The 14,705-nt window shown below is 48.3% G+C and overlaps 2 protein-coding genes across 6 annotated transcripts in view; both read left to right on the top strand.

Moving 5' to 3' along the window:
- LOC112117169 (kinesin-like protein KIF19) overlaps positions 1–10,229 on the top strand; it is a 28,817-nt gene extending 18,588 nt beyond the window's left edge. For 3 of the 5 annotated variants that reach the window (XM_026650831.2, XM_026650830.2, XM_026650835.2), the window contains exons 12-20: positions 1,454–1,646; positions 2,657–2,927; positions 3,158–3,279; positions 4,568–4,704; positions 6,212–6,317; positions 7,347–7,805; positions 8,228–8,393; positions 9,211–9,318; positions 9,884–10,229. In XM_026650831.2, the coding sequence (XP_026506616.1) occupies positions 1,454–1,646; positions 2,657–2,927; positions 3,158–3,279; positions 4,568–4,704; positions 6,212–6,317; positions 7,347–7,805; positions 8,228–8,393; positions 9,211–9,318; positions 9,884–9,960 (1,639 nt within the window). In that variant the 3' untranslated portion in view covers positions 9,961–10,229. The remainder of the gene's footprint in view (positions 1–1,453; positions 1,647–2,656; positions 2,928–3,157; positions 3,280–4,567; positions 4,705–6,211; positions 6,318–7,346; positions 7,806–8,227; positions 8,394–9,210; positions 9,319–9,883) is intronic. The other 2 variants (XM_026650832.2, XM_026650833.2) reach the window with 2 other exon arrangements.
- A 3,585-nt stretch (positions 10,230–13,814) lies between these two features.
- Positions 13,815–14,705, top strand: part of CHST12 (carbohydrate sulfotransferase 12) — a 13,588-nt gene continuing 12,697 nt past the window's right edge. Inside the window, exon 1 of the mRNA XM_026650715.1 lies at positions 13,815–13,888. The gene's annotated coding sequence lies outside the window, so the exon portion shown is untranslated. The remainder of the gene's footprint in view (positions 13,889–14,705) is intronic.

Genomic DNA, 14,705 nt, shown 5'->3' with positions numbered 1-14,705 from the left:
ATTAGAGTGAATAAATGAAGACTCAGCACACCACTTCTGAAAGGTTGCCGACCCCTGCTGTAAACAATGTCTCTTATCCAGCAAGAAGTCAGTTGTTCCCTGCATATCCTGCATGTGTTCATTCCCCAGGGTGCGGAGGGGGTTCTGCAGGGCAAGAATTTGGTGGCTATCACTATTTCAGGGCTCTGCAGGGGGAAGAGACTCCTTTAAAAATATATAAATCTGTATCTGAGTTTGTTTGGAAACGAGACTTTTCTGGATAAAAGGGATAAAACATCCACGGTAGTTCAACATGGTCTTGAGGCAGGAGAGTCTTAGACCGCTGGGCAGAATAACCTAATAGAGTCATAGTGATTTAATTGTGTGCTGCACTATGATAGGAGGGAGATTCTGCCATCTGGACACAAGCACCAGATCCCTCCTAGCGCTTCTGAGGGGAGTGAGATAGCACGGTTGAGGTCAGGTTTCAACACACTGCAGTTATCAGTTACAGTTGCAACATCAATATGTAGAAATGTAAGATGGTGGTGTCTTTCCAGAGGGACTGGATCTCCAGCCTGGGAAACTCTGTGGCTTTAGCCGCCATTGTGAAATGTAAGCGAGGAGTTAAACTAGTTCTTCATTCATAGAGGCTGCATGTGGTCAAAAGTATCATTCATACAAAGTAATGATGCTACCTTGAGCAGGTGGTTCTGCCAGTTTTCTCCAGCATAAAGTTTAGAGCCACAACTGAGAGTGCAAATGGTAGATTCCCCCCCTTATCCCCCCCCCAAAAAAGCCTGTGTCTGATCACTAACCTGGACTTGAATTTTCATTGAAATCTATGTTATCTCGTCATGGCAAACCTGGATTGTTGGCCTTAACATCCTCAACTCTGGGGTATCTCGCCCTGTACTTCTGCTGTGTTCTCTCCACCTTCCCATACTGCAGCTGTACACGTTCCCATTGTAAATAGAGCTAAACCAGTCCTTGCTACTGGACAAACTATGAGTTGTGGTAAGTTCTGAGTACAGTGCTTATTTGTTATCTGTCAGTCTGTTCAACACCTTTGTACATTTTTATAGCACTATAAAATTCAGGTAAGTTTCAGAAAAACAATCTCCATTAGATTACGTAGGTCCAGTAAATATCTCTCTACAGCTGCTGCTACAGCAGCTTGTAGTGATGGCAGAGGCAGTGCTCCCTTTGCTGTTTAAACATCTCACTGGAGACTCTCTTTATATCCACCCCAGAAACTAGGACATTGTTTGCAGGCTACTATACGTGATGTTCTTGACCATGGTGCTGTCAGGCTTAGTGTAGTTAGTTCAGCTGTTGCCATGCAAGCAGAAATGGGGAAAGCACCAGAAGACTGGGCAAATATGGCATTGGGTCACTGGCTAACTAGTGTTTGAGTGACTGTTGCTGGGCCCTTAGTTGTTAATGGTTTTCACTCTTGTATTTTTGCTGGCAGCTGGGAACGAGAGAAGACTCAGCATGCTCGGAAGTGTTATAACAAGCTGGTGAACGGAAAGGAAGATGAAAACATGGAGGAGGCAGACAGAGAAGTAGAGGGGGCAGGTTCCCCTGAACCTCATGAAGTCACTGTAGCAAGAGAGGAGATCAACATGCTGTTGGCAGAGCTGCGAAAAACAGCAACCTTAAAGGTGAGAGCAAGCATAAAGCACTTACCTGACCTCTCCATAGCCTGGTTCCATGCTCCAGCTGGAGTACCAGGGTGGCTATGATGTCAGCAGCATAGTGGGGCATCACATGGAGGCAGAGCCAGCACTTTAGACACTAGAGGACCTGAAAGAGGAAATAGAAAATGCACACGAGCAGTCAACTCTGTGCAGAGGTCCTCTCGTACCCTTTGGCCACTCTGCATATAACCCTAGTTCTGATGGATGTTGGGAGCCCTGTCTGCAGGTTGAAGCTGAGAGGTTGAGAATATGGTATCAGTATACAGACGGCTCTGTACCACAGGCTTTTGGGACACTGCTGCACTTACGGTGATAAGACCAAGGGGAAGAGATTGTACCTGTATTTCCCCCTGGGAAGCAGAGGGGTATTTGTTATGAGTCACTGAGGAGTGTTGCTTTGGGAAATTACCACACCAGTATTTAAGATGGTCATGATGAGATGTTTACAGGAACTTAAATACGGATAACATGGATAGTGAGCGGAGGTAGGGGCTAGAAATTGAGTTCTAATCCTGGTTCTGTCACTGATTTCTTCTTACTTGGGCAAGTCACAAACTCTCTCTATCTCCTTTTCCCCATCTGTAAAATGAGGATAATCATATTTCTGTACCTCCTTCTCAGGGGTGCTATGTGGATTCATTAGCTGGTGTTTGTAAAGTACTCCAGTAATTCTTTATGCTTAGACAGCATTTCACATTGGTAAATTCTTCAGGCTGGGGACTGTCTCCTCTTGTGTGTTTGGACATTACCTAGCCACATTGTGAGCAATACCAGAACATGAATGATCTTCATCATCACTGCTAAACAAAATGCGCCTAGGTCCCATTTCCAGGAAGAGGGAAGTATAATCTCTTCCTGCAGATAGCTGGACCAGATCAGATACCAGAGCTGTATCTTGAGCATTTAATAAATAAATGTTACCAAACCTCAGTGCAGAGCCGCTGGTGCACGCAAACCTTCATTTTCCTTTTCAGTCGGAGCTGGAGCGGCGCTTAGCCAATGCCAAGAAAAAAGCCTCCCAGATGGAGAAGCTGTTACCCAAACAAATCACCAGTGAGGACCAGCGAGAGGTGCTGAGACTTCTCTGCAAGGCTCATGAGCTGGAGGTGGGGAACACGGAGTTGCAGGCGAATGCCTTGTACAAGGAGAATCTGCTGTGCCAGAAGGATTTTGTCATCCAGCGGCAGCAGCAGCACGGGCTGCTCTGCGAGGAAATCATTCAGCAGCAGCAAATGCTGATCAAAGGTAAAATTCCAGCACTACTCCTGCTCTGGAGTGAGAGCAGCTGATGACAAATGGGGAACATTAGAAATAATTCCATCTAGAGGCCTTCCTGCTCATGGGCCAAATTCTGCACTGTCCTCCCTTGGCTTTAACGTAAGCTGTGGGTGCTCAGCACCTTTGAAAAATCAGGCCAGCTGTTGCTTCTGCTGTGATCCCTAACTTTCTCCCTTCCCACCCCCCCCCCACTCCAGGCCATGACATCCCTGTCCCAGAGACCCTGGGGACGCTGTATCAACTGCACTGCCGTGAGCTAGAGGAGGGGACCCTGACCCGCTTGCTCCTGCTTCACTCTGTGATGTCCAGCACGCTGAGGGTAAGGCAGAGCTGAACCCAGCTCAGCGAATTCCATTCAGTGCCAGGCTTAAGTGCTTTTCTGGATTGGAGCCTCAATACCACATGGCATGCTGATTTGGGGAAGATAATAGGTCAGTCACCATTCAGCAGATGGTCCTCTTCAGCCCACCTCCTGAGGAATGGCTAGTGTTCAGGTGTTACTTAGGTGGAGATACTCTTGTTATTTAGTGGATCTACACTCTTGTTTGTCTCAGAGCTTAAGGCCTAGGGCTTCTGGAGGTAGAGAGGAACCAGGAGACAGCTGGAAGGGGCAGGGTATTCCCCTCAGTCCCTATCATGTTGGGTTTGAGGGATATGTATGCCCCCCTCACTGACAACTACGACTCAGAAGATTCTGTGGCCAGGCAGGCAGTTCCTACAGCAGAGCTCTGTGGAGACAATACATTTGGAGAGCCAGAGTTACTGTGGGTAAACCTGCTTCCCCTGATAACCAAAGGTGTCCATCACCTCTAAAGGCATCCTGCATGCTAAACACAGCCAGCATTCGAATCCTAGGAACTCCTGGTCAGAAGGAAAAGGGAATACGTTGCCAGTCTCTGCTCATTTTGCAGATTTTGTGAGTATTTCTTGAGATGGTGATATTTTACTGACAACTTCTTAATGTCTTGTAATAACAGGTGGGACTCCCCAGTGGCAGCTCCTCACATTTATTATGACTCGTCTCTGATAAACCTGACACAGAATTGGTTTTCACTCTGAATAATAAACTTGCTGTCAGTCACGTTGATATACAGAAACCAAAATTATTCCAGACACTCTCTTTAATGTTAATGGGTGATGGCAGGTTGTGGCTTTGAATCCTGAAGAAGAAAACCACACATGCTTCATCAGCCAACTTCCCTGCATTTGATTAGGAGGCTAGCTCTGTTGCAAAGGCTCCAACAGTAACTGGGCATGTGTAGGAAGCTGTGCTGTGCTGTGGATTGGTGCCTTTTGAGCCAAACAAAGCCCATTAGGTTTGTGGGCTGGAGGGTTTACAGATGCAGATGAAGTGGGGAAATCCTCTTACATGCCCCTTGCTTTCAGATTTTTCTCTTCGCTCCTTCAGTGCCAGGCCAAAGCTATGTCTCAAACTGAAAATAAAATACAGGTTGTAATGAGGGATTCAAGAGAGAGGGCAGGTGGCTATTGCATTAGGAGATCTGTGTGTAAAGAAGCCGACTGAGTGAAGAGGGGTTTGTACTGAAAAAAATCTATGCTGTGTCTGCCTACAGTCCCACCAACCTCCTTTTTTTCTGTGGCCCCAGGGTGGCTCTGCTCTGAATATAGCTCAGCAGCTGGACCTAAACAAAGAAGAGGCCAGAAAAGGGCTATCTGGCAACAGGAAGGGTCTTCCTTCTGGAGCAAAGTTTGAGCTTCCGTCCATTGTCTTGGAGTCAGAGAGGTGAATGCATTTCCATCTATTCTGTCCACATGCCCATCATCAGCCCCATTCTCCCGGGCCTTGCATCTCAGCAGTTAATTTCAGAGTGTTACCTGTGCTGCTATGGCTAGAGGTCTGTCGGCACTGTCCTTTTATACTATCAAGTATCAGAGGGGTAGCCATGTTAGTCTGGATCTGTAAAAAGCAACAGAGAGTCCTGTGGCACCTTTAAGACTAACAGATGTATTGGAGCATAAGCTTTTGTGGGTGAATGCCCACTTCGTCGGATGCTCCAATACATCTGTTAGTCTTAAAGGTTCCACAGGACTCTCTGTTGCTTTTATACTATGTAACTTGCCCATTATCTTTTCTGAGTTGGATTGTGTGTGGCTGGTGTAGAGATTGAGGTTATATTTTGAATGTGGCTGAAGCACCGACTATCTGCTGTTATCGGTGGGTTGAAAGGAATATCAGTCTGCCACACATAATTAGGGATGTGAATCTCATGTGCCACAGGGGTTTGCTATTGGTTTGAACTCTGCAGTCTTTTCATGTCCTGCCCTAGTCCTGGACTTTCCGAACATGCCATTTGCTAAGCACAGAGGTGAAAAATCTTGTAGCCTTTAGGAAACCTCTGCCCCCACCCCGTCCGATTTAGTCCTTCACTGGTTCAATAACACAGATGTTCCACGAAGGGCCTAATTCTGATCCCATTGAACTAAGTGACAAAACCCCTATTGATTTCGGTATGAGCAGGATCAGGCCCAGGAAGGTATCACCTGACATGGAAAATATAAAATTGCAATTTATTGTGCGGAGATCAAACCAATGACAGAATAAAACAGGAGTGAGAGGCAACTTGACAGACAGTACAAATAGCCAGCTGCTTGCATTGAGCTTTTTATGGGGCAGGGCAGGGGAGAGGAAAAGGGAAACCAAGATGTTGTAGTAACATACTTACTAAGGTGAACATTGCGCAATGATGCAGAGCCCCCCAAAGTCTCTCCAATGTGAGTCCCAAGCCAGACTTGGTTTCTAGAGGCCAGATCCCCAAACGAGTGACCATGTTAGAGGAACCCCCAGAAAAGGGAGCCAATAGGAAAGAAGTCCCTGTTGTATTATGCAATTGCTAGGTAGCTCTGTGTTTTAGAATTTTCTCCAGGGAGTGAGTGGATTGGATGGGATGGGATGGAATGGGGTGGGGTGGGGTAGGGTGGGAGGGACTTCGGTTCTAAACCAATCAGTGAAAGAGTTTAACCAATATATATTAATGAAGCTCTTTTAAGTGGGTTCAGGGTCCTCTCTATGTTTCCTTGAGTTCTGAAGTTCTCTTTCCACCCTAGAACTTCCCTCCCTGCCCCTGCTTTTAAATCAGTCCTGGTTTCCCCTACATTTTGGAGGAGTTAATCCAAACAGGTGTCTCCAAACACTCCAGAAGGGCTGACTAGCGTTCCCCTCAGGGCCCAGTGCCTGACTCTTATACATGTAATTCAATCTATTCACGTCTCCGTGTGTGTGTTTTTCACAGTGACAGCTACAGATCATCTAAAACGACACCTGCTAGGAAACTGGGGAATCCAGATACCCATCTCAGCCCTACTTTCTTTCGCTTGCCAAGAACCCCACTGCACCAGGTCAGTACTGGCAGGCACAGAGTTCAAGGTCTAGCTGCCACAGACAGCACTTTCCTCTGACAAGAGCAGGGTGCACGTAGCAGTCAGACCCATCGTGGCTGCAAGTTGTATGATGCAGTGAGGAGTCCAAGACTAGTTTTCTAGATGAGGAAGATAAGGAATAAGGCTGGGATTCAAGTGCTGTGGGTTCTACTCCCACCTCCACGACAGACTTAGGCAAATCACCTGATCTCTAGGCAAATCACCTGATCTCTACAGGCCCCAGTTGTCTATCTGTACAACAGGGACAGTAGTAATCCCTACCACACAGGCGGGAAGGATAAATGAATGTTCATGGGATGCTCAGTAACTCCTGTGATGAGAGTCATATAAATACCTTGATAGATACAACATAAATTATGGGACAGGGAAGTGATATGACAGATACCTCTAGATCAATAGCCAGTTCCTGTAGACCAATGTATTTTCTACTCAGCGCATCAAAGGCACAAAGTAATATTTGTACCCGTGTCTATCTGGAGGAAGGAAGATGATGAAGTGACTCTTGCTCAGGTGTCAAGCTTCTCTGACAGTTGTGTTGATGTTGCAATACTCAGGCCAGGAATGTTGCTTGTTCCCCACAAAAGCTGAAGCTGGATGGAGTTTGGTACTTTCTGGTGCCATCTCATGTAATGATGCCTTTGTAAAATTCTTTTAAGAATCTAATCACATATGATTCCTTTGGGGCTAATTTATGGACACTTTGGGAGAGTCTATGACATGGCCTAATGCCTGAGCACAGGACCAAGAGGCAGTTACTCCTGGTTCTAATCCCAAGGCTGACTCCTTTTGTAACCTTGGGTATTTCCCTTACTCTCTCTAACTCAGTTTCCCCATCTGCAAAAATGGATATACTGACATCTACCAACTTCTCTGGAGTGTGGTAATGATTGATTAATGTTTCTAACATGCTTGGAAGATGAAAAACACCTTAAGTGTTAAGTAAAAAGCAAATCCTAAGTTGTCTGATTCCCTGGCTTTGATTTTTAGCAGAAACCAACTGGCGTTGCTGTAGGAAAGATGACCTCCAAGCTATGTTCCCCTACCTCCCTGGACTTAAATAGGAGAAAGTCAGCTGCAGAGATCGCTCTTGCCCCACTGAGTCTGGAGGCCTTGACGGAGATTGCTGTTAGCACCAAAAGCATCTCCCGCATTGCAGCCAGACGGCGTTCCAGAGCCCGACACAGAGATCATGGGAGTGAACTCGCCTCGGGGCATTTCTTTGAGGAGGATATATTGGAGCCGAAATATCTGCAGTCCAGCTTCACTCCAGAGCCTCACGTGAAAGACACTGTGAGTATCGAGAGCCTCTCAGCGGAGTCCCAGAGAAAGGAGCAGCTGTACTACACAGCCAAGAGAGAACTGAAGAAGGATCGAGAACGAGAGAAATCAGCTGAGAGGAAAGCCAGGAAGAAAAGATCTCGTTCCCTTGAACCAATCTCCCAAAAGGTAGACACTTTGTATGTTTCCTTCAGGGGGGATGGGTAGATCAGGAGGTAGAGACCAGGTGGAGGACTTAGCAGAGGTGGTTTTGGAGGCAGTAGTGAAAGGAAGCCATTGGGGATAGGTGCAGCAGCAGCCAGAGGTGGGTGGGGAAACAGGCCACATACAGTAGTGCCAGAGGAGAAAGCTATGTCCAAGGATGGAGGGAGCACTGAGTTATAACGCAGATAATGTTTTGAATAACTCACGCTGACACGTCACATATCCCCAACACCATTTCTATCCCCTTCCTAAAGGGCAGCCTGAGCCAAAGAGACTGACAAGGGAGTGAGGGAACCTGTTTTGGTGTAATGTGGCCCACGGTCAGAGAATAGAGCCTCCTGAATTGGGAGGTTTAAGTCAATAGCATCCTTGACGGTGTCTTTCAGATCTCGAAAGCAAAGCATCGGACTCCCTCGAGCCACAATATGGACAATGTTTCTGAGGACCAGCTGCCCGGAGCTAAACTCTTCCAGCCGTTGAAGATCATGAGCAACTTATCCCATGCCACTCCTGCTGCCACCAAGGTCAAATTCCCCATCAGTCCCCATACAGGTAGGACCCCAGGTTCCTGATGTGACTCCATCTGTATGGCAGCAACATGTGGATTAGTGTTTGAGAAACAAGCCACAGCAGAGGTTTATGCTGAAAATGAACTTATCTAAGGAGCCTGATACTTACGCACAAAAACTGTGTTTCAGGTAGACTTGATGAGTAATGGGATTTCAGAAGCGTTTCCTCTGGAAGTGGCTGGCTCAAATATGTCCCCATACTGTAGTGTCCAAAAGTTATCATCTCACTTCTGTTCAGTGTCGTATATGAAACAAGTTATTGGTTTCTGACCAGTGCCCAGCAGACAGGAGTCCACAACTGGAACTGGCTGGCCTCCATTTTGGCATCCTCAGCAGAGGCCAAAAACTGAATAAGCCTGTTGTATAACCATCTCACAGCCCAAGGGCTAGCCAGTCCAGGTCAGGCTTGAGGCACATTGTGCTCAGACTGCTACACCTGATCTGTGGCTGAACACAGAGGACTTCAGGGTGGGATTTTCAAAGCTGGTTAGGGTCGGGAACTGGATGCCCAATTTCCATTAAATTCTAACTGGAGTCAGGCATTCAGATCCCTGTGGAGACTCTGAAAGTCTCAATCCCCATCCTGGTCCCTTCCACCACAGCTAAATTCTTTCCCTTTTAAGTTTGTTTCCCAAAGATAGATACTGTTAACATTTCATTTGCAGCCCTTCCATTTATTTCAGCTGGTCCATTAGTGAATCCTATACTGAATGGTCATTGCTTGCTACATAAACTGTGTTCCTTTCCCATTGTTTCTAGTAAAGGTCTCTGTCTCTCTCTCTCTCTCTCATGCTATCAAGAAGAAAATCCATTACAGGTGCTGGAGATAAGCAACACTCCCCCAAGCACCGTTCAGCAGAGCAATGCAGGTCAGACCAGAGGCCAGGTCCTACAAAAGCGGGTCAAAGGTCAGTATGGAAGACATCAATATTCCGCTATTAAATACTTCCTTATGACGCTTGCTCTGTAGTAGGCGTAACTGAATGCATTGTAGGTGCCACACAAGCTGCTTGCTTGGAAAAGCAATCCTGTGCGTATGTCTCTTACAGCCAAACTTTTAAGCCACACGCTTCAGCAGATAACTCAAAACATTCCAAACATCTCTGTTACATTCCTCCTCCCCTTTGGCCAAAACTAACTCCTTTGGGGGGAGAGGAGAACATTTTCAGATGTGTTCACAATCCCCGTCTGATCCATGTAGGAAGCACTGCTGTAATATGAGAATGTGCTCCGGCTATTTAATGCATTGCACTAAGATTCTCTCACACGCTTAAGGAAGTGAATGAAAAGCTGGCTTTCCATCTGGCCCCAAAACTACCAGTATCTCTTTCCAGCTCTGACCAATGCTGAGTGCGCCTCATGCCAGTCAGTGAGGTTCAAGGCTTAGTGTTTCCTTTACTCTGGAACACTGAGGCAAGACACTTCTCCTGTAATATGATGATAAAAAACATCTCAATCTTCCTTCGCACGTAGGGCCCATAGATGGTGCCAGCAACCAGCCGAAGAACCAACCAATCACAAGCTTCAAGAACCTGCCGAGGTCAAAATAAAATCACCAGGGAGAGCAAGATTCCATCTGTTCCCGGGGACCAGGACTACAGGGGTACTAAAAAGTAGGGAGGGTTTTTCTTAATACTCATTTTAAGCAGTATGCTCTGAGGCTGGGAAGCGGAAGGGGAGGTGTGCACACTGCTTTGGTGCTTCCCCCACAGCCTCTCTACAGTTTTTTTTTTTTTTTTTTTTGCACTGTGCTCCAGCTGTTAGTTTCCTTTAAGATGAACTGCGGGTTCTTTTGTTAATAACATGCAAAAGAAAAGGAAACCCCATTTGTCCATCAGCATTCTTACTCCAGGAGACAGCAGTATGGAGTCCACCATCTGGGATTCTGCATGCAGCATATCCTCTTTTCTGTGGAAACGTCCCACACATATGGGGGTGGGGGGGAGGCTATTTAATTATCAAAAGAAATTGCAGACTCTTTTGAAGTATCCCCTGCCCTCTTCTCAGAGGTTTATACGCATTGTCTTGGAGCTGGAAAAGGTGAAGCCTATCTGGAATGCTGCTCAGCTGAGCAGATGTTTGGCAGTGGGAGCAGCCAGCGGCGTTCTAAGCACTTGGCCACGTGCAGAGCATTTCAGATCTGACAGGAGCTTGAAAAAGAGGTTTGGTGGCTGGCAGAGACTTTGTTATGAGCTGGGTTGGAGGTGAACAAAGGCAATGTGTTTTTCTTCTTAAAAACCAAACCCCTCTTTCCAGCAGTTCTCCCCCTGGTTTCTTGGAGGGACATGCGTTTTGTAAATCAATACTAGACTTACCATTTTCCTTTCTTGGCCCTGTTATTTTCTTCACGTTGCAAATAAAGTGGCACAGGGTGGCCATTCCATTGAATAAATGTTGTCTTTATTTCCCAAATATGAATAGCTTCTCTCCACACCCACTTTGCCACCCGCTTGGCATTCAGTGCAAGCATGTAAGGAAATGTCATCTTTATGGCTTCATTCAGTTTCAAAAGGGATGTAAATTATGAAGGGTCTTTGTGCAGCTAAAGCACAGGACAATGGAGTCAGGATGCTTAGATACTGTCCCCAGTTCTGCCACTGATTTACTATGCAACCTTAGGCATGTCACTTAACCACTCTGGGCCTCTGTTTCCACATCTGTCAACTAGGGATAGTAATAATCCACTACTTCACCTTGGATTGGGAGGCTTGATTTGAGATCCTTGAATGGAATGCAATACAAGTGCAAAGTATGTATTATGAAGAATTATTCACTATTTCAGTATAATGTAATAAGGTCTGATGGACACTCCTCTTTGAGTTCTCTGTTAAACAGCAGAAAGCCTGATGAGTCACATTGTAGACAAGAGGGGCCAGGAGAACTTGCAAAGAAATAAAAAGCACACCTAGATAAAATAAGCACAGACCATGTGAAAATAAACCCATTCCAGCAGGCCTTGAGCCAGTCTTCTATTTACAGGACACCATGTGAACCAGATGGGAGCAAGAAACTTAGTGCGATGGAATACCATGAATGTTCCAAATGTGTACATCTCTGCTAAATACCTTTGGGCTGATTCACTCTGAAAAGTCAGTGTTCAGAAGCTAGATCCTATTCCCCTCACAGGCTGCTACTTTGAAGCCTGACACTAAGGCACTGGTTTGTGGACATAACTCAGACTGGAGGTTGCGCATTTGGAAACAAATGGAACCTGATGCTAATTTTCCAGGAACCCCACACAGCTGAAGATGAATCGGAGCCATTGTATGCAATGTTTTTTAATCATTTTCCTACATTTAAGTTAAAAAAATATGAATGTAGAGATTTGAGAAAGAAGACCTCAGACACTTGGAGTCAGTATGTCTGTGTTACTGCACTCCAAAGAGTCGGTCTTCAGTCTCTTGAAGCTGAGTGTCTGTATCATAGGAGAGAGAGGGCACTAATGTTCAGAACTCAGATGAAGGACATTGCCTCTGACCTGGAACGACAGACTCTCCTGTTCTTGCCTTTTACGTGTGAGGAAAGAGACAAGAATTTAAACTCCTCTGGGCCTTTTGTGTGATAACTTTTAGGTGTGTTAAATTAGGGGAGCTCAAACTTTGCCCACCTAAGGTTCACATAATTGACAACTTGCTGGAAGCCCAAGGGCTGCACCGAATTTGCACAAATGGGATAGCTTGTAGCTGCCTTCATCTTCACAGGAGGTGCAGCAGGCAGAGATCACAGGTCTCACCGTGCAAATTTGCACAACCGAGATGCCTACCTCGGAGCAGGTCACTTCTAAGTGGTCTCTCTCCCCCAAAGCACAGAACCAAAACACCAGCCTGCAACAGAAACAGGCCCTGCTGCACGACTGGTCTTTTCTGTCAATTCATCTCTAGGCACCCGGCATTCCACGATCCACACAAAACTAAATACTTGCACAAAATAAACTTGCCTAAAGTATTTTTTCTACTTCAAGCTGGTTACAAAATCAGTAACCAATTCAACAATGATTTTTAGGTTAATATAACTACTAACAAGTTTTCCTACTACCAGTAACTGGTTAATATAGTTTTACAGTGCAGTGGGTTTCCCATAAATCTTTTAAGAGAGCTAAGATTCTTTTTGTAATTGTTATACCCATATTCGTCTAGCTTTGTCTGCTTGAGAGGAGAATATGAGCAATCCTTGGCTTCCCATTTCCCACAAATTATTTTGAGTACCTGTTGCTATTGGCACCTGAGCCACAAGCAACAGATCATATTCATGGAAACTGCTTTCTAATCTGATGCCAACTCTAATCCCTCAGTCTCTGGCCTGGTTTACAGAGGGGAAGCTGTATAGCATTTTTGTAGGCTTGCCATTGCTGCTTGACTGGCAGCCCTTCAGCTCAGATGCTACATACAAACTCTCCTGCTGACTCCAGTCCAGTGCAGAGGGGGAAGTTTTGTTTGCTATTAGGATGCAAATGAATATGTGAGAGAGAGCCACCCACAGGGATAAACAATTTAGTTCCGTTAGGAAATATTTGCACCCTGAAAGAGAGATGGAAAAATCCCAGAGAAGGGAGCAGAGCTGTCCCAGTAGGCAATGAAGGGGCGAGGGACTTGGCAGACAGTTGCTTTAAGGCGATATGAATAGATCACTCAGTGAACGAGACTGAACAGAGAGGCCCTTCAGCCTGGATGGATGAACTCCAAATACTCTGGGCCCTTCTGCCTGGATCCATACTCTGCATTTATATCATGCCTTTCACATGAGCCTCGAGGGGCTTTACAGAGGCTGGTACTGCCCAGATCTTACAAATAGGGAAACTGAGGCATGGAAGTTAAGCAGCTTGACCACGGATGAACAGCAGGTCAGTGGCAGAGTGGAGAACAGAAGCCAGTTCTCCCTCGCCCCCGCCATCGTTAGACCGTGTGGTTTCCCGTGGATTGGATCCCCATGGTCCCATGCAAGGAGTGCCGCTATCGTGGGAGAAGGGGGCGTAGCAGCTCTTGCAACTTCCATCCAACTCCTGCAGAACTTGAACCGAGTTGGGCCCAGAGAACTCCCATGTGTGAAAACGCTTCCCACGCGGATGCCCTGGAAGAGTTCACCCCTGCGGCGTGCCCTGACTTTTACCCGCCATCCCCTACCCCGGAGCGGGGTCGGGGTCGGGGCACGGGGGGCTGCACCCACGGGGCTGGGGCCGAACCTCGCTCGGCGGGGGGAGCCAAGCAGGAGCTGCGCGCCCGGGCTCCGTTCCAGCCCCGCAGTGCAACGGCTCCAGCGAGCCAGGGGCCGGGTCCCCGCGGGGAGCCGAGCGGCCGGCGCGGGGCGGGGCGGAGGGACAGGCCCGCGGGGCGCCCGCGGCTGGACCGAGCGGCGCCTGCGCTGCGGCCCCACTGGCCGGACCCCCCGGCCGGCTTCTCGCGAGAGGCGGCGGCTCAGGGGGAGGAGTCGGGGCTGCTGCCGCCGCCGGAGGCTCCGCTAGCCGAGCGGCTCCGGGCGGAGGTGAGAGCGGGACCTGGGGGCGGGGGCTCCGGCCGGGCGCTGGGATGGAGCCGTGACCCCCCCTAGCCAGGGTGCGAGGGGTCCGCAGCGTCCCACTCCCTCCGGGCACAGCTGGCCAGAGGTGCTGGGTTCCCCCCTCCATCTCCTGGGGTGCAACGGCCCCTCCCCTCCGGGCACAGCTGGCCAGCGGTGCTGGGTTCCCCCCTCCATCACCGGGGTGCAGCGCCTCCCTTCCGGGCACAGCTGGCCAGCGGGGCTGGGTTCCCCCCTCCATCCCCGGGGTGCAACGGCCCCTCCCCTCCGGGCACAGCTGGCCAGCGGTGCTGGGTTCCCGCCTCCATCCCCGGGGTGCAACGGCCCCTCCCCTCCGGGCACAGCTGGCCAGCGGTGCTGGGTTCCCCCCTCCATTCCCGGGGTGCAGCGCCTCCCCTCCGGGCACAGCTGGCCAGCGGTGCTGGGTTCCCCCCTCCATCACCGGGGTGCAACGGCCCCTCCCTTCCAGGCACAGCTGGCCAGTGGGGCTGGATTCCCTCCTCTATCCCCGGGGTTCAACGGCCCCTCCCTTCCGGGCACAGTTGGCCAACAGTACGTGGTTTGCCCCTTCCATCAGGGCACAGGCTGGCTTCCTACTACCCCTGGAGTGCAGCGCACCTGACCCTCCCCTCTAGGCACAGCTGGCCATCGGTGCTGCCGACCCCAAGTTTATTTCCATGGATTTAATGCTGGGTCGGTTTTGTTAATGTGAATACTAACGGGGAAGCTCAGACGCACCAGTTCAGTTCCTCCTCCAGCTGTCCAGCTTCCTGTCATTGATCTT

Source organism: Terrapene carolina, unplaced genomic scaffold, assembly GCF_002925995.2.
Source record: "Terrapene carolina triunguis isolate 2854851 unplaced genomic scaffold, T_m_triunguis-2.0 Scaffold93, whole genome shotgun sequence".
Taxonomy (NCBI): Eukaryota; Metazoa; Chordata; order Testudines; family Emydidae; genus Terrapene; species Terrapene triunguis.
The sequence above is the reverse complement of the archived record's forward strand: the minus strand, read 5'-3'. Positions and strand labels throughout refer to the sequence as shown.